The sequence below is a fragment of the Magallana gigas genome, chromosome 2 (assembly GCF_963853765.1).
Source record: "Magallana gigas chromosome 2, xbMagGiga1.1, whole genome shotgun sequence".
Lineage (NCBI taxonomy): Eukaryota > Metazoa > Mollusca > Bivalvia > Ostreida > Ostreidae > Magallana > Magallana gigas.
The window spans coordinates 617,853-642,486 of NC_088854.1; the positions used below are offsets into that span (position 1 = coordinate 617,853).

At 32.1% G+C, this 24,634-nt stretch overlaps 2 protein-coding genes and 1 long non-coding RNA gene across 3 annotated transcripts in view; 1 reads left to right on the forward strand and 2 right to left on the reverse strand.

Annotated features, from left to right (window-relative positions):
* Window positions 1-79: 79 nt before the first annotated feature.
* On the reverse strand, window positions 80-11,117 carry LOC105345557 (low-density lipoprotein receptor-related protein 4-like). The gene is made up of 20 exons (XM_066074393.1): window positions 10,654-11,117; window positions 9,989-10,241; window positions 9,756-9,903; window positions 9,404-9,514; window positions 8,965-9,222; window positions 8,553-8,703; window positions 8,116-8,253; window positions 7,705-7,810; window positions 7,446-7,593; window positions 6,164-6,283; window positions 5,488-5,724; window positions 4,861-5,047; window positions 4,468-4,592; window positions 4,064-4,220; window positions 3,652-3,767; window positions 2,545-2,670; window positions 2,278-2,448; window positions 1,908-2,093; window positions 1,563-1,698; window positions 80-1,337 (listed from the first exon to the last, which is right to left on the reverse strand). Exons 1-20 carry the CDS (start codon window positions 10,749-10,751, stop codon window positions 1,076-1,078), a joined length of 3,234 nt encoding a protein of 1,077 aa, XP_065930465.1. The 5' UTR covers window positions 10,752-11,117; the 3' UTR covers window positions 80-1,075.
* A 3,235-nt stretch (window positions 11,118-14,352) lies between these two features.
* Window positions 14,353-24,634, reverse strand: part of LOC105345554 (low-density lipoprotein receptor-related protein 4) — a 33,886-nt gene continuing 23,604 nt past the window's right edge. The window contains exon 22 of the mRNA XM_066074354.1: window positions 14,353-15,214. Coding sequence (XP_065930426.1) covers window positions 14,986-15,214 — 229 coding nt within the window. The 3' untranslated portion in view covers window positions 14,353-14,985. The remainder of the gene's footprint in view (window positions 15,215-24,634) is intronic.
* Window positions 16,445-24,254, forward strand: LOC117686764 (uncharacterized). Its single transcript, XR_010710581.1, has 3 exons — window positions 16,445-16,558; window positions 18,368-18,998; window positions 23,233-24,254. It is a non-coding gene; the product is annotated as an uncharacterized lncRNA (long non-coding RNA).

The following is a 24,634-nucleotide window of genomic DNA, read 5'->3' on the forward strand; positions in this document are numbered from 1 at the left end:
CTGTTTGAGTTTCTGAAATTTTTAATTTTAAAAACTGTTTTTCTTTGGAATATTATAACATTAAACAGTTGGTCAACAGTTAACCAAACCATTGTCTAACAGATACCTGCAACAAATGAGCTTTATTATTTCAAATCGTGCTTTTTACAATTTATTCATTTTCTACAAAGTACTAGACAATACCTCTCTGAATTTTGTTTTAAACTTGAAACCCTTTCAGTTCATGGACAAGTTCAGAAATTCGACAATCCGTGTAACAAACATTATAACACGGCTTTCAGAAAAGTGTTTTTGCTGATATTTTTCCCACGAGAACCAATGGTATGTAATAAATGTTAAACATCTTTTACTATCAAGTTTCACGATTTCTTTAAAAAATTATAACATCCATGAAATTGCATAACAAGATTCTGCATGATTACCACTAGTCCATCCACACACATTTAAATGTCCAATTCGTAGAGTGTCAATTGGTCGGGAATTTTCTAGTTAGAGTCGGTTCAATTGGTCAGATTTTGGTCTTCAGTTCAATGAGTCACGTAGACCATGATTTTGACAAACTTAAATCAACCATATTTGAGGTTGCTTTCAATAAAGATATAGCTGCTTAGGCAAATTGTTCTTAACCCCAGTTTACAAGATTTGTTCTCTATAATTTCCTATGTAAAAATCCAATCGTAATTTGAATACATTAAATCCACTACTGCATAAAGCTGCTTACAAACAAATTAAATGGGTTTGTAAAGAAAAGTTAAATATGTTTTCTCTATATTTTCCAACATTAAAATTTGACCCACTCATCCCCATTGTTGCTTAACTCTACTTCCGGGATCATGATTGAAACAAACATAAATTCACCGTACCTGAGATTGCTTTCATACAAGTTTCAACTTTTCTTGCCAAATGTTTTCTGAGAAGACTTTTTTAAAATTTTCTTACTACGTAAGTACTATATAAAAACCCCAAGATTAAAAAAAATAGTTTTTGAGAAGATATAGACAAAACAAGAACTATATTGATTAATATTTTGTTGACAAATTGTTTTTAATAATCAATTATTAGACATGCAGAATAGTTAGATTTCGGACACTTCATCAATGTCATTATCCACTACTTTTCTCTCGACGGAAGGCTTGAGATATTCATCTGCTGCGTCCAACACAAATCCACCATACACATCAGGATCATAATGTTTATCGAACTCCATATAACCCAAATCTTTGAAGTTCATTTCATCTAGTGTGGCATATGTATCTTCTTCGGGTGCATTTTCTTGGTGGGTAATGTATTGGTTTTTTCCATATGCTTTAATTGTATCCTCCGCTTCTCTCTGCATCCTATTTAAATAACAAAAAAACTGTAAACTGTTTATTATTCAATTTCAAGAATTATTTTACAAAAACGTTCTAGTAGGAACATATTAATAATTTGAAAGAAGAAAGATCGTTGTATCACATGCACCCTGCATCTGCTCAGTGTATTTATTGCACCTGTGCAAAATGTTATGTGCAATAATTAAATCACCATGTAACGATTATTGTATAGATTTAGACAACACTAACCTTTTTCTGGTCTTCATCCTTTTCAGACAAATGACAATGACGATGATGATGATGATGATGAGTACCAAACCGCCAACACCTGTACTCAATCCTATGGTCAACTGGTCTCCATCAGATTCGTTAGTAAACTCCTTGGCTACAATTAACTCTATATTTTATTCATGTTTAACTTAATGAAACACAAAGCAAAGCTTAGACAACAAAGCTTTTAACAAAACTGTTGTTTTAACTAAAACATACATTTTTCGTATTGTGATAATTCTATTATTCAAAGTTGACATCGCAAAGTTTATCTCTCTCACTATTTAGTGTGTTAAATTTTTTAATATTAATTTTACAGCTTACGTTCGCAAAATTCCGTGGAGTTTGAAATATTTTTTGCCTGCCACTCTCCATTTTCAGAGCAAATTATGTCATCGCTGAGTAATGGTGAATAGTATTCCTTGCATGTTATTCCACATGATTCACCAATCCTACGTGAACAGCCTGATGTCAGTGCGGCGTTAGGCAATGAAGATGAGCAGAGAATTTCTACAAATAATTCAATGACCTCATCATATATCTGTCATTCAATTTCTTTCTTTGCTTTCTCTTGACATTCTTTATCTTGATTCTCTCTTTTCAGATATATTCTTCATTCTGTCTCTTGTTCTTAATACAACAATATTCAAATGTATGGAGCTAATTAATAGGTAAGAAAACACATTACCCTCACCTGAACATAGTGTTTCCGTTTCTGGATTCCATAGTCCCAGTGAATCACAAGTAACATTAACTTCTAAAATTCGTTTAAATCCTTCCATGCATTTGAACTCGCATGACTCTCCTGGATATGGAACACAGTTCAAGAGCTGTAAACTAGGCAGAGAAGTAGGGCACACAGGGACTAGCAAGTACACAAAAACATGTTAATATTTTAGTTGATATCTACTCACAAGTTTTTATCATATTTATTGTCGGTAAAAATGAGATTGCCACTTACCTCCTTCACAAGTTCTCTGGTCTGATAAAAGCTTTACATTGTCTTGACAACCACATGTTCGTCCAGAAGGAGTAGGAAAACAGAAGGTACTGCAAAGTCCATTGTTTTGAGCACAGAGTGGGTTCACTAGGACAAAAGAATTAAAATGATGTACTTTAGTCATCTCTGACCGTATCTCAAATTACGCAAGTTACAAATTATGATATATTTCACTTGGTCACGATTTGAACTGTAAATTTGTTCACGATTAGAGTTAACCTTCAAATTTATATTTTATATATACTTAAAACCCGATGGCTGGCTAACATTAAAATAAATGTTTGTTGACCACTGGCAAATTCGCAATAAAGCATCGCTATCATAAAAATGAAAAAAGGACCATGTAAAATACGACCCTAAACTCAATCATACATCATCATACTTTTATGTTAAATACTAAATCTGATTGGTTTAGACGCAGTTGGTAATCCGCTCTACTACCCTGAGCTTCAGCAACATACTTGGTAACGAGTAACACAACGAATTGTTACATGCGCGTAAATTATGCGCGTACGGTTCGCCGTAGAATTCAATTCATTTCTTTATAAAAGCAGTAAAATTTTATTTGAAACTAAAACATTCAGTATAATAAAATAAATGGTGCCTGTTTGTGAGGGTAACTATAGAAAATGACACCCCTCGAAAAGCATTGTCAACCTCCGCTTAGCGTCAGTTGAAAATGGTTTTCTCGGTGTGTCAATTTCAACAGTTACCCGCCCAAACAGGCACTATTGATATATTATTATTTCCATATGCGAATAAATGTAATGTCAATTGTATTTTCAACGACTAATCGCTAACTTGTGAAATTGTTGTGACTATTGTCGCCTGAATAAACAACTCGGTACAAGAATCATGCATCTAACACCTTGGCAATTCAAATTTAAAAAAAACAGGTGTTAATTACGTAACGGGGTTTCGAGAGTAAAAAATAATATATTATAAAAAATGGGACTATAGTTTGACTTCCAGGGATCAAGGGTTTCGAGCCATCAAGAGTATATGCTAAAGGATATATTCTTCAGAACATTTTTAATTTCCAATCGTGACCATGTCCGTTAGAGTTACCGTCTACGATATCGTTGTCTGTATAAACTTTAACACTGCCAATAACCCCCAGCTCTGGGTAGTTCTTCATCACTCTTGCCTCTGCTTCTGACGTTTTATTAATTCTTACGACTCTCCTGTTGTAGAATTTATTTTAGAATAATATGTCTCGCATTGATAATACATAAGTCTACCTAACAAAATTGTTTACGTATAAGTTTCAAGCAGATTTACACGCTGTCTTGTCATAACTCTGATATACAATATTCATATAATATCAATAGATTTTACGCAGCATTGCACTTGGTTTACAAACAATAAACGCATAATGAAAAGCTTATTTAAGCTATTAATTATCTAGGGGTTTTTTTTTCTTTCAGAATAAAAATGAGTCAAAGAAGGCATAAGATATGATATAAAATTTTATACTTACTGCCTATTGTATCCAGTGTAGTATATAAACTGACTGTCCACAAAAATGCTTCTTAGGTGAGCGCCAGGATCCGACAGCACTTTTTTTCTATCTTCACCATTTATGTCTGAAGATTCTATCCAATCAAAATAACCTTCTGTCCAGTAAAGTCTTTCGCCTGCACAAAAAGATAATTGTGGGGAATAACACTGTGACAGTATCATGTTTGAAACCGCTCACATCTAAGATTACAATCATTTTAAGATTTAATAGCACTCCTTTTCTCGATAAATAATATTGCAGGTTTTTATAAAAGAACTTTGCAGAAGCGTTTAAATTATAAAACTAGATTATATATTTTTCAAAAACTTTAATCTTGCGACCAAACGATAATTCATAAAAGCAATACAAACTATATAACTTACTTGTATAATCTATTGCAATGCCATTTGGCCATGTAATATCACTTGTTACGATAGACTCCTTAGAAGTTCCATCCATGGCTGCTTTTCCAATTTTTGGATTTTCAACTTCAACCCAAAACATCAATCTAAGAAATAAACAGAAACATTTTCAACAACTTTCCAATACTAAGATGACCATTTTCATTATGATATTTTTCCTACAATTATCTTTTTTGTATTCATTTATTTTTTGTTACACCATAAACTTATTGAAAATCCTTCAAAGGGAAAATTACAAAGTAATAAATTCAAGTTTTTAGATAATATGTGTAAAACATATTTTTTTAATAGTGTTAATTATTAAAACTAAGATCTTAAGAATCAAATATGCCAGTATGAAACTTTAATACACACCCTTTTGAAGGATACAGCGCAATATCTCTTGGATGTTTCAGATTGGTTAGCAATGTTTTTTCAAGAAATGTTGCATGTTGGACAACTCTGATCATGTCCTGACCGGAGGATGTTGAGGAGATTTTAACAGCATAATAAAGGTTACTCGTCGAGTAATCAATTGCAATGCTCTCTGAACTGTGAAACCCTAAATTGAAAGTATTTTGATTCAAATACAATTGATAGAAAATTTTCAAAAAGTACTTTTCAAGAATATTATATTCAGATTAAGTACGTAATTTGTAACATGAAACTTTAACTATTCTCTGCGACTAACACAATTAGCGCATTTTATTCCTTTACATACGTTTGCTATAGATTGTTTATTTGTTGTTTTTTTGTTTTAATTATCTGTTTAAAAAAAAGAAATTTCAATCCAAGATATGAAATCAAATCTTTCCACTTCATTTCAGATTAATTTCAGAAATGTGAATAACAATTAACTTCTAACGGTTTACTTCAAAATGTTTTTCAAACATATATCATCCAAATGATCTGTACTTTGTCGAATAGATTGTGACCATATTCTTTCCATATTTTTATGATTGAGTGTGCCTTGGAAAAAGTTATTCATATATACTTGTTTACCTGTTGCATATGTTACAATGCCTTTTTTTCCGTGAAGAGAAACGGACATCACTTTAGAAGTAAACGTGTTCACAGTCGAAGTGAAGAAAATTGTATCAAACAGTTTTTCATAGGCGATTCCTGTTGCTCCTATCGCAGCAAATGGCAGTTTGACCAATGTACCGGTATCTATGTCGACTTGGATCATTCTATCGTGAGATAAGTCGGTCAAAAGCATGAAATTGGAGTCAAAGACAGCTAAAATCAAATAAAGAAACATTGTTAGCCGAATGATAGAATTTGTAAACTGAATGTTTATATAAAAATATTTTTACAAATTCTCTGATCTTCCAAAATCTATTTTTATAATGAATTTTGTTTTGTACAAAGAAGCCGTAAATGACGTATAGAGCTAATACTTTTAATTTACATTGAAGCATTGATTTAAGTTATTAATAGGTGACATTTGGCGAACGATAGCTGAAAAGAGTTAATGTATGGTCAATGTATACATGTATCATGATCAATCAAAATGTCAAAGTGATATCCATCTGACATACGTAGAAATAACTTTGTTTGGCATTTTTGGCTGTAAAAAATCATTTACAACGTTTATGTATACGTGCAGAAGATACCTCGATCCAACTGTTTATGATGTATTTTTCCTTATTCTTTTCAAAGTAAATATAAAACATACTACTATCACACGATGTCGAGTCGTTTTGTAGTTGAAGGCCTAAGTCGCAGGTGCACGTGTGTGTATCTTGCTGGGGTATACATATATCTCCACACTGACCATTCAAGACGTGGCAGGATTCTACAGTTTTGCGAAGAAAAGAAGAAACATGATGTACTACATTTTTCCTTTTAAAAAGAGAAACGTGTAAATATTGATCTGATAGATAATAAAATTGCCACAAATGATTTCGTTCCTTTCTATCCATACTTCATAAAATTATATCATTGTCAGTGTTATAAACTAGGCATGACAAATGATTTTTTAGTAAAGATAATAAAATTGAAACAAGTATCTTTTTTTGAGAGTTGATTTTTAATCAACTCTCCTATGCAGTCACTCGGACAAACCGAAAGTGAAACAGTGTTTGGACCTCAGCACAAATCATTGCTCCTGACAAGACTTAGTTCTTGAAATTAATTGATGAATTCGATGTAATGTATGCTAAAGCATTGTTTTTCAAGGAAACTTATTTACAAATACCTTAAAAATAGGCAGATTTTAAATGATACGAACAATTTAAATATTTTTGTAGTCGTATGTATTCCTACGCCAGAGTTCAATATAGTCTCGTTCAACTCGACGCTCGGCTGTCTCCGTAAACCCTTGTCGGAGATTTACGGTGTTAGCCGAGCGTTTGGTTGAACGAGACTAGAGTTCAATGTTGCTTGGATCCATACATTTTTCGAGAAATATTTCTACCACTGATACATAGTTTGATTGAATTAATTTTTTCTTTAAATATTATTTAACATGATTCATATGGAGGTTTCTCGACATTCTAGTCGAAAAAGTTCAAAAATTCATATTATAAAAATATGCATAATTCAAATTAGAAACTACGTATACATGTACTTGTCATGCAAAATAACATATCATTGATTTTAAAATAAATAAACATCGACAAAATCAGCTCCCGTCAGTTCTTCAGTACTTTGATTTAATATAGCAAACAACAATAGTGTGGATTCAATTTTTATTCGTGGGGGTCAATGTTTGTGGGGAGCAAAAATTGTCTTAATCCTAGAGACGTAATTTCGTTGGTAGTTTTATCAGGATAATCTTATTGAATATCAAACAAATGATTGCATATACGTTCTGGGGATGTAAATTCATGGACAAGGATTACTCATGAAAATCACGAACATGGTCCCCCACGAACAATTGTGATTCCACATTATATTCTATTGCAATTCTGTTCGTTTTAACGTGCCTTCACAAAGAAATTTTTTATAAAGAATACCTGCTCTGGAGTTTTGTAAATAGGGATCATACACCACTAAATTGGACATATTTTGTAGAACCTCCGACATGTCTAACGATTTATAGAATGTGTTCGTACTCTTCAATCCATAGTAAAGTTCCTTTGCAGTCATCCAAACAAAGTATTCCTAATGCAACGAAAATACATAGTATGTATTGCAGGTCGTGTTTAAGCAAGTGTATCGACATGCATAGAAAAATAAAACCGCGTACATATTAAATGATAAATGTAAACCTACCTTAAAGGATATTAATTTCTGGGCATCTGTAGCAAGACTGTGTGTCACGATATCAGACCCATTATTTAAACAACTTTTAATCAATGATCCATCCAACCAATATAACCTGTTGACAATAAAGATAATTCAACATGCCATTAAAACAGCAATGTACAACAATATACAGGTATTCATCAAAATGCTTCAAATTCAACTTTTTATAAGGTTTTGTTATGGTTTTAATTTATTATTTAATGCATTTTAAGTTAATATATACACCCTTCAAATTTTATATATTTTTTTCTAAGATCAAAATTTAATATATTTTGATCATCTGATAATTAAAAAACAGCTGTACGCATTGTATTATGTCCCATCAAATAAAGATGCTTCAGGTTCAATGGGTCAGTTGATTGAAATATTTTAATTTACCTGTTGTCCGTTACGTCATAATAAATGGCTTTAGGGAATGCCAATTCAGCTGATGTAATTAAAGTTCGCGGCGACGATTTATTCCAGCTTCCGGTTTTAATCAAAGATGGTGGTGTTCCAGAAATCCAAAAAAGTGTCCTGAAATTTTACACTGAGCGTTTACAGATTTTAAATTTTAGTAAAGCATACAGAAAAAAATGCATCTATAGCAAAATATTATTTCATATTAGAAAAGGTAACTTTATAAAAAGAAAACAGAAGTCATGTGTTTTTCATTTTACACTTTTTCTGCTTTTTTTCTTGAGAGTAAAAATCATTTATCGCTATACAGGACTACACTTAGCTATTATTTTATTAGTTTGTTACAATAAATTTCCTTTGAAATAGTAAACATGTGGTTTTTTTAAATGAATTATATGATATTCTAGCTCACATACCCTGTGTTTGGGTCAACTGTAAACGATTCTTCAGAGAAAAGACTTGAATAAATAGTGGAAAGATTTCCTGAACTAAGGTTGAATGAGACCAATTCAAACGATTCAACATCGATCCATCCCAGAAGATTCAAATGCCAGTCCAAAACCAAATCTATATAAAAATTGATTGAATAGACGTATAAATAGATCTTCAGTAGGAAAATGTGACTCTATAAGGAATATATTGGTAAACTGTTATATTAATCTCCAATGTATAAAAAATTTCCTGATAACAATCTGGTTGCTCTATAGAGATGTAATCATAAAATTAACTAAAATACATATAACAATTTTGCTCTTGCAACTTTAATAAACTACTTATATAAACTATTTTAAAAGTTTTTGAATGTGTTGCATCAAATAAAAACGCTACCCTTTCCAGTGCCAATATTTGTAAGAGTATGAATTTTCTTCGTCTTAATATCCAATTGTTTCAGGACTCTGTTTTTGCTGTCTATGTAGTATATACGCTCATTCGTGGCATCCACGATGAAAGATTGAATATAAGCAGATGGGTCATCAAGTCTTTGTGTTACGTCCAAGTCATTCGAATTCAAATTTAAGATATCTATCATTACAAAGGCACTTCTGCTGCTAATAACAAAACCTTTACTGTAGACTAAAGATTTGCCTACAAATATACAATTTAAGTGTTATTATAAGGGAAGAATATGAAAAGGCTAGAAGAAGAAAACAATTATGTTCCGTCAAACGGCATAAACTTTAAAAACAAAATAATATTAATATTTCAGAAATGGTTTTGATTGAAAAATGTAATGCTTTATTTGATTTAATGCATATGAAAACATTACTATTGCAGGAGATGCCGTCCAGTGCCAGATCAAATTCCTCGTAACATAAACAGGATGGACCGGCGGGAGTGTTCACACAGATCTGTTCACATTGTTTTGAAGAACATGGATCTATTAAAGTAAAAAATAAATAATCGATATAAAACGCAACAATCTATTGGTCAATGATAAGGAATTATCATATTAACAATAACAAGATAAACTCTTGAAATAAATATTGTTGTTTTCCTGATCAATAATGTATACAATGTGTTTCTTCTAGAAATATAACTCGCTTTTTTACAAAAGCCAAACATTATGAAATTTTACATTTACAATATAACGCGTAATATTTTAAACTATGTCCACCTACTAGAAAAATTTTGTAGATTTTCTGAATCATAGACAGTCACTGTCCAAGGTGTTCCAAGAGTGAAATCCATACTGTACATCATTTTTCCTGATGACGAGTTAAATCCTCGGACTTGTTTTTTGGGAATTCCAACTGTGTATATAGCACTCTGTATAAAACAATTAGGAATCTTAAATTAATTTCAAGAAAAGTTAAAACCAAAAAATTTAAATATAAATTCAGTATCCCTGTACCTCGTAATATTGTATAGCGTTGATGGTAGCGAGGTTCGTTCTACGTATTACTCTTCTGTTGGATCCATCGTAATCACAGACCTCGATGGTGTCTCGGACTGTGTCGGCAAAGTAAATCATCTTGTTGTCAGGGTCAATAGACAAGGTAGGTACATAAATCAAGCCTTTGTACACAATTACTGTTGTATTATCACCGTTAAGTGAAGCTCTAGTGATGCGACAATTTGGGTTTTTATCCGAAAAGAACATATATCTGGATGAGAGAAAAACGATTACATAATAAAAACATATTCAAAATATATCTATTTTAAAATCATTTGAAACACGCTATTTCATTTCCAAACTTCATCATGCTATCTTTCTTGATACTGTTATAATAGATTGTGCAAAAGAACACATAAATCTGCTTGACGTTATGTATAAATCTTGTAAAAAAAACTTATTATTTTAGAGGACACCTCGTCCAAATTAATTTTAAAACAAAATTAATTTAGTGGCTAAAGAGTTTATAATTATGACACATAAACTTGTGTTGAGCAGTTTACATATTTTTTTAACATTACATTTATATAGCGAAATATAATATATACTAAAATTGTATTAACTAGCTTGCTATTAAAGTCATTACTATATGAACCGCAAGTAAAAAGAGTGCTAGTACCTACCCATCTAAAGGATCCAGAATAAGCCCCTCGGGTCGTCGTATGTTGTCCTGCACCACGACCTTATACATATGTGGCACATGGGTGTAGGCGGGTTTCATAGCAATCCAATTTAAAAGCGAGTCACACCAAAATAGGTTGTTCGAAAGGAAATCGAATGCTATTTCTCCTACATCATTCGACTTTCCATTAAACTCGATCGATGTAAGATAATTGTTACTATTTGAAAGACTGTAGTTGTGAATTGAAGAGATGGTATTGCCAGACGCTTGAAAAACAACTCCTGATTTCGGGTCAACAGCTATGCTTCGAACACCAAAGTCAGTAGAAAATATTGTGTAATTTAGCGCTTCATCACTTGATTGGGTTATTTTGGTAAGAGTTACCAAAGATGGAGGACTATCAACTCCATATATGATACCCTTTTCTTTTGTAACAGCTGTATAAAAATAATTTTGAATTTGATAAGACATACTATGAAATCAAAATTTCATGGCATGTTTTAAACTTCCATGCATTTGATTAATGTAGTAGATATCTCAATTGGTTTATGCATGGTCATCTTTTACAACAAAAAGTTTTATTTGAACAAAAATTAAAACATTCTGGTTTTTATTTATTTTATTTTTTTTTTCTGAAAATTATCATGTAAATTAGTATAACGTTTTGTCCCGAGTACCAACTCGATTAAATACTCGCATATGAATGACGTCATATAAAAATTATATGCCGTTGAATGAATATATCTCAAATAGAATATTATTGTTACATTTTACCTTGTGCTAATAATTGACACAGGCAATCGGAAATTGTCCAAATTAATTAGGCTATGCTAGTCGTGTAATGAGACCAATATTGACAACAGCTTTCCTAATCTGTACACTAGTTAATTGATCAAAACTTTAAAACTAGAAAAAATGCTTTATAATAAAAACAAACTTGCCTTCACAAAACTTCAATGATAAAAACAATTCCAGAATGGCAAAGAAAATGTAAGCTATCATTATCGCCGCTTCAAAAGAGGATTTAAAAAGGATTAACACATTATTTTTACAGAATATAAACTTAAATGGAAAGTATATCTTAAATTTATTTTTTGGTTTGCTCTATCGGAGCTTAACAAATGCGTCACTTAGACATCATAAAATAAATAAAAATCATTAAGTTAAATGGAAGTTTCTGTGATTTACCGCATTCTTATAAAAATGCTAAAGTACATTTTTAACAACATCTTTAACCAATTTTTTGAACCCAGTTCTGTGACATACACTTTTCTCCCACAAAGAGTTTCCTATTGGAAAACAAGCCCATATAAGCATCAACACCCCACGCCACCTTCTGAAAATGAAGAATTGTTTCGGCCAAATTTTCAACCTTCAGATAGCCGTCCCTGTTTAGAATATCAGAACGCTCTCATCAATTTTTAGGTCACCTGAGTAAACTATTGTTATCCGTTTTCGTCCGTTGTCGTGCGTCGTCCGTCGTGTGTTAACAATTTTAAATTTTTAACTTCTTCTTAAAATCTACAAGTTCAATTGTTACCATTTTTCATGTGAGGCATCTCTATGGTAAGAGGAATCTAAATTGTGAAATACATGGCTCTACCACCCCCTGGGCACAAAAGCTGGGGCCAAATATTAAAAAAGCCAAATTTTCAAAAACCTTTTTTTCTAATCCCACACATGTGAGGTAAAAACTGGTTGCATGGTTATGATGTCCATGAAGCCCTCTACCAAAATTGTGAAATTCATGGCCCCTTGGTCAGGGGTTCGGGCTCTGGGGTGGGGCCAATATGGCCATTTTAGTAAAAATGTATTGAGTCTTAGAAAATCTTCTTCTCTACTCAGATATACATTAGTTAAAAACTAAATGCATGATAATGATGTCCATGAAGCCCTCTACCAAAATTGTGAAATTCATGACCCCTGTGTCAGAGGTTTAGGCTCTAGGGTGGGACCAATATGGCCATATAGTTAAATGTAATGAATCTTAGAAAATCTTCTTCTCTGCTCCCATATACATTTGTTAAAAACTAATTGCATGATAATTGCACCATAATTCATGACCCCTGTGTCAGGGGCTCGGGCTCTAGGGTGGGACCAATGTGGCCATATAGTCAAAATGTATGAAATCTTAAAAAATCTTCTTCTTTACTTCCAAACATGTGGTCAAAAAACTGAATACATTGTTATAATGTACACTAACTCCTCTACCTAAATTGATTTCATGGCCCCTTGGTCAGGGGTTCAGGACATGGGGGGATATAGCAATATAGTGTTAATGCATATAATGTTTTAAATTCTTCATATTCTCTATTATCACACATCTGAATGAAAAACTGACTTCATAATTATGTTTACCAGGAAGTCCTCTACTAACATTATAAATTTCATGTCCCCTTGAGTATGGATTTGACTCTAGGGCAGGGCCAAAATGGATGTATAAGTGTTGATGCATATAATGTTAAAAAATTATCTTCTTTACTCCCACACACCTGAAAGGAAAACTAAATTCATGATTTTGTAAACCAGATCTTTAAGTTTATCACCAAAATTATAGGTTTCATAGTTCTTTTTGAAAGATTTCAAGCAGGGAGGTGGTCGTCATTACAAATATAATTTTTCTACTCGAGAATGAAACCCAATTAAATGAATAATTGAGACTCCTCGACAAGTTTGTGTATGGGTTATATGCTACTCAGGTGACCGTTAAGACCTTTAGGAACCTTTTTTAAATCGTGTGCTTGTGCTAGTTCTTCGTTTTTTATGACACCTGCAGATACTGTCGTTAATTGTCTAAAAAATATACTGCAAATAAGTAAATGTATGTGTCGGTAGCTAAATGATCAATTTCCTTCAACAATACCAAAACTAGAAGTTTACTTCTATAACTAGATCCCACCCATTAATCAATTTCACAAAAGAAAATTCCCAATGTAAAAAAACCCAGACATTTCTGATAAACAAAAAAGTATTCCGTTTTATATGCGAACATTATCAGAGGTGACGTTGTGCTGAAATAATTGCTCACTTTGAAGTACTTCCATGAATAATACTTTTTGCTTCTTAGTTTTATTTTGACTGTTTAATCTGAATTATCGTTTAACGGACCCTACAAAATATGTTCAAAACCTAATAAATCTTTAAAGGATAAAGCCCAATCAAATAAAAATAACATTGAAATGTTCATCATTTTCTTTTAAAAGGGCCTTCGGCACGAAAAAGTAGTTTCCTTCATTATGAATTCTGAATTAATTTTTTCATAAATGTTGAGAACAAATAAAATAGTGATATTTCTGTGCTGATTAAATAAATAAAAGCACACTCATCTTCAATATCATGACCATGTGCACAATAAAAACAAAAGGAGAAGATTGAGATGCTTTAAAGGGACATGGTCACGATTTTGGTCAAAAATTATTTTTTTGATTTTAATGTTTACAATGCTTCAGTAGGGCTTTTTAAATAGGCAACCAAAATTTGATTGTCATTTGTTGAGTTATAAGCGAGTTACAAAGCTTACACTTCTTCTCTATGTAAACAAGGCGATTGTTTACATTTTGAATGTTGAAGTAAAACATTCCAGTTTTAGACCTCAAATGAATATGTTAATCGTTAGTAACTGTTCATTTATGCTTAAAATGAATAAAAAGATAGACAAATCAGCTTGAAAAAGATTTTTTAATGGTATATTGAATCTATGTAAACAAAAACAGGGCACGAGCCTTGTTTACATGACGAAGAATTGTGAGCCCTGTATATTGCTTAAAACTCATCGACTGGCATCTATATTTCATTTGATCATTAGAAATGCATTCCTAAAGCATTGTAAATAATAAATACAGAAAAATAAAATTTGACCAAAATCGTGACCATGCCCCTTTAAATATATAACAAAACAATTTACCTATAAATCAATGAAACTTCATTCATTTTCATGGGGGGATATCTAAATTTTTGGAAAGATATCAAGCAAATCATCAGAATTATTTGTCTCAAATGAGTCTTTGGATGGGGAATTGGCCTTTAAAAAATAATGAATGGAATTACAATTACATGTAATTGGAAATTTTGCTAATTACACATTACTTTTAAGTACATCATTGGTTTAATTAATTAAAGTCAACCGTTCCATATTACCATTTCCCCATCCCTGTCAATGATTTTATATATTTGACGATTATTGTCACAAAATTGGATAAAAAAAAAGTCAACAAAAAATCAACAATATCAATGGTTTATGGGAAAATATAAAAAAGAAGGATACAAGTATCTTGACATATTGTCACAGGCTGCTATGAACAACATTGAAATATCATTATGGCCCAGTAATGATTCAAGAAGTACTTGTACTGTCAAAGTTGAACACGTTGTTGATTTCCGAATAATACTCCCCGTCAAATTCCATGTAACTAAAATATCTCAGCATCATTTCATCTAAATTGTCATATTCACTTGATGACCTCCCGGAGTTGGTAATGTACACATTGTTTTGTTGATGGTAGGCCGTAGATGGGATAGAAGCTGTATCTCTAGACCGACGCTCGGACTCTTCCCCACTCAAACTACAGCGAAACAATGGTTCAAACGAGTTTTATTTTTAGAGCGATCGGCCGCATTTGAACACCGTCGTTAAGAATGTGAACGAAAACTGTTTATAATGTAGTAAATGTTGTTTTTTTTATAGTTTCTTTAGAAGTTTTAGCAGTAGCGCTAGATTGTGTTCTCTTTGTTTTAGCCATGTTATTTTTTTCCTAAAGAAAGGACTAGTTGTCCCAAACATTTGACAATATCTAATGTTCCTGTCGTTGGCCATTTTTAGTGCTTTATATATATTCAGTTTACTTGCTTAGTATCTTTATTAGATCCGACACTTTAAAGATGCGCCTAGTGTTGTTGATTCTATTAAGTGCTTTATATATATATATATGTGTGTGTGTGTGTGTGTGTGTGTGTGTGTGTGTGTGTGTGTGTGTGTGTGTGTGTGTGTGTGTGTTTGTAAACCCTGTCAACGGAACACGGGCTTTAGACGACACACGTTTAAATGAACACGCAAAAATCCAAATGAACACGAAATGGCGGTGTTCAGTTGGATTTTGTTATAAATCAACTAGAAAATGTCCTAGGATGCATCTGATTAAAAAAAAAAAATGTGTTAATTTGACCGGATGCATGAGATCTGTGTAATGAGTGTGTATAAGATGACCACCGATCCATCATTTTTTCTTCTCGGCGAGACTTACACACATTGCAAGTGCGCATGCTCGTTACATCAAATGACGTGGAAAATGACATCATAATACAGTACCCGTTTCACACTTTGTTATGAACATGGGGACGAAGTAAACTTTGAAAAAGGTAAGTAAAGAATCCTGTAAATATATAGACAAAATTTTATGTATTAAATATGGCCTATGAATTATGAGGAAAGATATGTTCATAATAATATATGACATTACGGCACTATTGTCTACTCAAGAATGTACAAGTATAAGGCAGAGTTACAATGTACATAGTTGCATGATTGCAGTATAAATGGTTAAAACCAATAAACATACAGTTTTTATTATTAATTTGAGTGAAAACACAAAGAAATCTTTTCTATATCTATGTCTCTGGGTAGGTAAAATTCCATTTAACATTGGCATATGTTGTACTCGCGGTGAGATTCTGAAACAATTTCTGCATGTGCATATAAATCTAATATATTTCAAATTGAATCAACGTAGATCTTTTGCATTGTGTAACCCAATATACTGTCAGAAATTAATAATGTTTTGTTTATGTCATATCAAGTTAGGTTTCATTTTAAAAAAGAAAGTAGAGTCGGTCATGCCATGTGTATGGCAGGGACGTATATACGTCCCTGGTAATGGACCTAGGAAACGTTCAGTTTGGGTTATATACAGGTACGTGGTCTGCTAAATCTGTTAATATTGTGTATATATTAAGCTGTCAGCCAAAAAAACACATGTTCAACTGAAGCGTAAATTCGAATGTTTTCATATTAAAAACGAAAGTAGATCTACTTTCGTTTTTAATATGAAAACATTCGAATTTACGACTCGAGTCGGTCACGCCATGTGTTATGGGCAGGAGAAACGTTCAGTTTCGGTTATATAAAGAACAGGGGCGTACAAGACGTTGCATATCCCCCACTCGGAGCAATGAAGACGAAAGAATTTCAATTCAAGTTAGAAAATTTATTTTTGACTTGTATGGATTGTTTTCATTGTAAATTTCACGATGGAAGTCAATATTGTGCTTTCATTCTATAAACACGACAGGCCTTAGATTCCAAATTAAGCTGCACATCGCTTTTTGCCTAAATCTTGGATCATTCACTGTTTTTAATTGCAAAATTAGGTATGAATGGGTCCTGACTCCATCCTTAAAGTACTTTTATTTAAAGAATAAGTTTATTTTGATTTTTATTATTGATTTATTAAAATGGAGTCTAGACCCATAATGGGTCAAATTTGTGATTTTCACGTTTTATTTTATTAATAATTGTCAAAAAAGTTCAATTTATTCACCCGTACTCTAATGTGTCAACGTAGCTCACTGCGATAGGCGGAGCCTGGCTCGTTAAGTCCATACTTCTCCAAGGAGTGGGTGTTCGAACCGTATAGACGGCGTTTTATTTTTAATTCATTTGCCTTTAAATAAATCGTGTTTTGTTTTTTTATTGATTATGAGAAAATATCTAATGCCATTTATATAATGACAACAATTACCTAATGTTCATGTTCTGTACATACAATGTCGGATAAAATTAGCGCTAGCACAGATATGAAATCATGTTGTAATGCTTAGAAAGCATCAAATAAAACAAAGGAGATAAGTACCAAGTACATATATTATTGTATAGTATTTATTTATCAGAGAATGCAGCTCTATATTATACATGTACATGTACTCATGCACAGTTTCAAATGTAAAGATTTTTTATATGTTCATATGCCATTTCAAAATCCTGGGTACCGGGGGATTTGTCAGGCCTTGTACGCTCTTGTGCTTTATATAGGTACGTGGTCTACTAAATCATTGTTAACATTGTGTACATACATTAAGCTGTCAACTAGAAAACACATAAATGAAACGTAAATTCTGCACGTTTAAAGTAAGCTAGTAAGTAAGTAAGGACTGTTTAAATTTCCAATTTTGGGCCCAGAAGTCATACAAAGGCACAACAAAAAAGACAGTGAATTTTCTAAATGATAGTCGAAAAATGATTTAAAGGTTTTTACATGTCTCTGGTTAAAGCCGAACAATTAATGAGTTAACATTTATTATGATGAAAAGAATACAAATAATTTTCATACAAATCGACAATCATGAATTAAGGGGAAAAAATAGTAATGATATTTTACAATAATAATACATGTACTACAGACTAGTTTTTTGTTACATGTATTTCTCATGATAAATCAATTTTTCTTCTTTTAAAAAATATATAAAAATTAATGAGGAATTAAAGGTGGGAGGCACCCTGGGATGGGGGGAGTGTCAATATATTTAGCTGTTTATTTCTCCCAGGGACATAATAATAAATAGTAAGTATGTATAAGTCCCTGCTTCAACGTGGTCTTCTAACCCTTGCAATCTGACGGTATAGTGCAGCTATGTAAGTTGATATTAATGTAAACATATTCAATATATATTTATTGACTTGGTTTGAGGTTTCTATATAGAAGGTAATCAATTTGTCTTTTCAGTTATGAACCTATATTATCAACACACCCTGTAAAAGGAAGGACCTCTGTTCTACAGCTTGTTGTGGATCATAGAACACATGATATCGACCAAGTTAAAAGGAAGCAGGGAGCCACAATACAAAGATTTAAGGATTGTGAGAAACCAAATAAAACACATCAGAATAAAGTCCATAGGAGTGTGAAAAAAAGAATAGTAGAGTATAATCCTCAGGACTTTCATCAGACTTCCACTAAGTCAAGAAAATAATGTTGAACTGGCAAAAATAACAAAAATCATGATTTTCAAAAATTCATGGAAGATGCGTGAGTTAGACTAAGATGGAATTTAAGAGTTTTGATGCACTCGGAACTACTCGGATGTCTCGCGCACTCGACATTAACCTTGGACGTCATGCGATGGCATCCATAGCACGCTTTGAATGTTGGGAAAGGAACTACTTTTAACCTAGTTTTGGTTTCACTTTTACTTTTACCGAAGTCACATTTTTTGTTATTCTTATGGAGACTCCGCTAAAACTTATTCCATTAAGTTCCTGTTTGCTATGTGCATCTTCTGCCAGGAGGCTGCACTCATTTACAAAACAAAAGGCAAAAAATGAGAACTACCAAAACACAGTGGAGGATTTCTTAGGTAATATTTTATATGTTATATAGCTAAATCAAGAGATAGTACGTACTGGACCTGTTGAATAGATATTGATTATTGTAGCTGGCTTGGTCATCGAATCAAAGAAATAAACTGCATTAATTTAAGGCAAAATCTTTTTATTTAGAATTTACACCCCCATGAAGGAGCCCATATTCTTCGTTTTAACGTTAATAAACTGATATAATTAAACGCTTAAGAGACTCTCTAAATCGTTTGGTATGAATACTTACGCCCTTATATAACCTTAATTACATGAATACAAAGAAATAAACAGCATTTGTCAAATGAAAAATCTTTTTATTAAGAAATTACATCCCCATGAAGGAACCCATATTCTTCATTTTAACGTTAAAAAATGGATATAGTTTAACGCTTAGTAGACCTCTTAAAACTTTTGAGATTATGACTTACACCCTCAATTCTCCTTTAGTGCATTAATACAAAGAAATAATCAGCTTTAGTTTCAGGAAAAATCCTTTTATTGAGAAATAACACCTTCAGAGAAAACCCATAATTTTCATTTTATCGTTAAAAAATCAGTGTAGTAAATCATTTAGGAAACTCCCTAAATCTTTTGTTATGAATACCTACACCCATATTTATTCTTCATTACATGAATACAAAGAAATAAACAGCAATAGTCGAAGGCAAAATCATTTTACTATGAAAAAACAACTCCAAGAAAGAACCAATTTTTTCTATTTTAGCATTAACAAATGGGTATACTGAAACGCTTAAGAGACCCCATAAATGTTTCAGAATTGTTACCTAAACCCTCATTTATCCTTTATGACAATATTGGCAAGAATTAAACAGCATTAGTTAAATAAAAAATCATTTAATTAAGAAATTACATCCCCAGGAAAGAACCCATATTCTTCAGTTTAACGTTCATAAATGGATGTAGTTAAACGCTTAGTAGACCCCCAAAAACTTTTGGGATTAAGACTTACACCCTCATTTCTCCTTTACTACATAAATACAAAGAAATAATCAGCATTAGTTTCAGGAAAAATTCTTTCATTTAGAAATTATACCCCCCTGAGACAATCCATTATTTTCAATTTATTGTTGAAAATCGGTATAGTTAATCACTTAAGAAACTCCCTAAATCTTTTGGGATCAATATTTGTTCCCTAATTTATCCTATATCACATCAATACAAAGTAATAAACACCTTTACCTTTAGGAAAAATCCCTTTATTTCGAAATTAAACCCCCATCAGAAAACCCATAATTTTCATTTTATCATTGAAAAATCAGTTTCGTTAACCACTAAGTAAACCCCTTTAATCTTAATAGATGTGACAGACAGTATTTATATCCTAATTTATCCTAAGTTACATTGATACAAAGAAGTAATGACCATTAGTTTAGGTGATAATCGTATTATTTTGAACTTACACCCCCTGTAGGAAAGCCATTGTTATGAATTTATCATTTAAAAATCTATATTCCTAATCACTTTGCTTTGGTATTTTTATCTTTTAATCCTCTCTTTTATCTTGATTTATATCTTGAGTACAGTTACCTGAAAGTAAAAACAGGATGAAATTTAATGCATTTAGCTATAACTTCAGTATCCACCCCTTCAGGTACACTACTGAGATGGTTTTCTCCATATGCTGAAGAATTATCAGCTAAATAACCTTTAAACCGTTTATTTTTTGTTTTTAAGTAGTACAGTTCCATGACTATGCACGAGGGTTCGATTCCCTCCCTAGGCATTATGGAACAGAAAGCTGGTGCAAAGCAGGCAGATAGCCTAGTGGCCCCGCATAGTCAGAGCTGTAATTATAATCATGATAGAATAAATTGATTCAAAAACATTTAAAGTGCTTCTTAGAGAAAATGACACAAAAATAAGAAGTGTTGTGCTTGATAAAAATTAACCTTTAAATTGTACATGTATTCTTTTTTTCTGTTGATAGAAGGAATTAAACCCACTCATTTTCCTGGTTGATAACATAAAATGTGCTCAAATATATCATATCAGCTTTATTGATGATTACGAAATCTAATTCAGAGAGAAAGAGAGAGATCTTTGTTTGTTTGTTTGTATGGTACAGTCCAATGACTATGTACGAGGGTTCGATTCCCTCCCTAGGCATAATGGAACAAGCTGGTGCAAAGCGGGCAGATAGCCTAGTGGCCCCGCATAGTCAGAGCTGTATACATAACGATAGAATTAATTGCTTCTAAAACATTCAAAGTGCTACTTAGAGAAAATGACACAGATAGCTATAAGAACAAGTGTTTTGTTTTGTAGCCCTTTCATGAGGTTGATCCACAAATATATCAACTTCACAGAAAAGCATATCAACCGAGCACGACCAAATAAAAAGGCTACATTTGTTATATTATTTTTTATAGAGTTTGACAGGTCAAAATTTGAAAACAATAAAAGCAAAATTTAATTTTCATATAGAGATCAAACTATAGTTACATGTTTAATGTCATTGTGTTACCTATATACTAATAGAGTATTTTAGAAAATGTATCTATTAATAAGCCTTAACTTTCTTTTATTATATTTTTTTTAAGTATCAATTTATGAAAAATATAGCAAATTTATTTTAACAAAAAGTAGATCAATATTAAAGGCATTGTGACCCCTTAATAATTATTATAAAACATCACAATCTATTACAATATTTAGGAACTAAAGTATTCTGTTTCTTATTTTTCAGAAACATCAATTAAGTTAATGTTAGTTATAAAAAGTCAACACTCTTATTAGTCCCCTACCAGTGAAACCGCAGGGGACTATAGGTTTCCTCAGTCTGTCCATCCATCTGTTTGTCTGTCTGTCCATCCGTCTGTCTTTCTGTCTGTCAGTCTGTCCCACTTGGTTTTCCGCACTTTATTCTAAATGCTTGCAGATATTGAGATGATTTTTGGTATGTGAGTTGAAGAGTTACAGATCAAGTTTGCATTATGTTCCACTTCAATGATTTTTGATGGAATTATGACCTTTTCAATTGTTTAGGGTTTTCTGCAATTTTTTTCTAAACGCTTGCAGATATTGGGCTGACTTTTGGCATGTGACTTAACCTTGATGAGTTATACATCAAGTTTGCACTTCGTTCTCAACAACCAATGGGCCAGAAATTAAAGCTGAATCTTATGTGGAAGCTTCCTTGCATGGGTAGAGTAGATTCTAAAGTGTTCAAATCATGGCCCTAGGGGGTAGGGTGGGACCCAATAGGAAATCAAAATTTTACATTGAAATATATAAGCAAAATCTTTAAAAATCATTTTCTCACAAACTACTGGGCCAGAAAAGCGTAGTGTAGATTCTAAATTGTTGAAAACATGCCCCCAAGGGTAGGGTGGGGTCACAATAAGTAAGGGGGAATCTGTTGAAGAACAGCAGAGACAAATTAACTCAGGTGAGCATTGTGGCTATTGGGCCTCTTGTTTAAATTCTTAATTCAAATAAAGCTGCATGGGTCTTTTAACTTTTGAGGGGGTGTTAACTCCTATTTTATTAATCCCCAGCCAGTGAAACGAGAGGGATAACAAACTATCAGTATAGTTTTCCTACTTCTTTGTTCATCTTTCTTTCTAGCTATCAATCTGTCCAATTTAGTTTCTCACACTTCTTTGTTTTTTTATGATTGTGCTCTGAAAAGTGAGATTTTTAAAAATTTAGTTAGCATGTTCTATATGTATACATCATGTATATGTAGATCAAATTTTTTTGCGATACATGTATGTGTATTTAGAATTAATGAATATACCAATGTTCTAGAGAGTCTCCAAAATATCTGTACACCAGAATAATTTTTACTTTTAAATTTATTTAATTTACAAATAACAATGAACAAATACTTACAACAGTAACATGTATACTGGTAAGCATTTCCTTAAAAAAAATTGAACATCATAAGTAGGGCCACATACAGTTTATAAAACAACAGCCAAAAACATTGTTATCTCGAATTCAATTTGACTGAGAAAAAACTTCAATGGTACCATGAAAAAAAATATCTAAGGGTTTGAGATATCCAGGGTAAAAAAATATTAAGAAATACATGGTTAGGACTTCACCTTAAGTTCAACATATCCATGGTATTCAAGATATCTGTGTTTGAGATACTGAAGTTCAACTGTATATATTTATATATATTGGGGATTTGAGGAAGCTAGATTTGGTTAAAGTGGGTTTTTTTAATATGCATGACTAAATAATCATATCTAAATTTAATTTCAGTATAGATGCACACATGATGGTGGGCTGAAGAAAAGAACAAGGACGAGAAAGAAATTTCCTAGTGTTCATCAGAGAAAAAAAATAACCCAGCCATTTTGAGTGCTTAAATGCCTAACTGAGAGAGCCAGCAAGTGATGAAAATATTTCATTAAAGTAAAACCAAATCTGCTGTGACAATTGAATTAAAGCTTTAAAAGGAAGCAAATTAATTTAAAAAAAAAAAAAACATACTAGGACTTGATTGTCTTTGACTGTTGCCAGTGGAATTGAGATCTCCAAACTGTACCAATATTCAAATTTTGAAGTGATTTGTCTTAAAACTACATTTGTGTACATTACTTCAATGAGATATAACACACCTGCTAAATCTGGATATTGATTTTAGCTCACCAAAGGCTCAATTGCACCATTCTAATAAAAAAGAACTTTCTGGTGTCCAATCATGTGTCATTTATATATGTCTTCCATTAACATTAACTTAATTAACTTTTAATATATTTTCTATTAATGTCAATCTAAACCACATTTAGTACAAAGTTTCTCTGCTTAGAGGGAATAAAGTTTATTCAAATAAAGGGCTGCTTTCTTTTTCAAGTGGAGAGAAATATGATAATTGGATGGTGTCATTTAAAAACTTTTGTTTTAAGAACCACTTGTTCATATAAGACAAACATTATCCAAAAGTTTTCTTAAAGCAAGGGAATAACTGCATGAAAATGTGTACAAGTGAAAAACTAGCAAGTATATGACACATTTCAAATTCATGTGCAAGCATTCCCACATCATATGGATTAATTTTTTTCACATTTTGGACATTAGGCTAAAAGTAGGGTTTAAAGGATGATCTGCCATAAATATTGTATGGGGCCTCTTTTCTACGCTGAATTATGATAAGTCTACAATCATTCTGGTTGTGAAGGAAAATGACACCTTCTGAATAGTGTCGATAGTTTGTATTGTTTATAATTTTGAAGAAAACTGCATTGTCTATGAATATTTAATCCTATGACAGCAAAATTTGGCCTGCTTTGTTATTGTATGTTCTTTTATGAATAAAGATGAATAATGCCTTTAAACTTCTCAATGATTAAGACAACTGAATGTTCTTAAATGGGGGGGGGGGGGTAGTTGAAAAATATTCTGGCATTCAATCATTCATTCATTATATTAGGAGTGGGCTTCAGAATATCCCCTGACTAGTGAGTCATTGGTCTATCATACCTTCGAACTGGTACTGTGAAACCGTATTAATATAATTTACAAATGCTGCAAATGAAATTCAAGCTTTCAAATAAAGGGGGTGCCTATAATTATGCTCTGAAAAGCTATGGGTTAGCTTAAGATACATTTTTTAAGCAGTGTATTTAGACGTAACCGTTTGAAACTATTTTCGAGGTTGTGC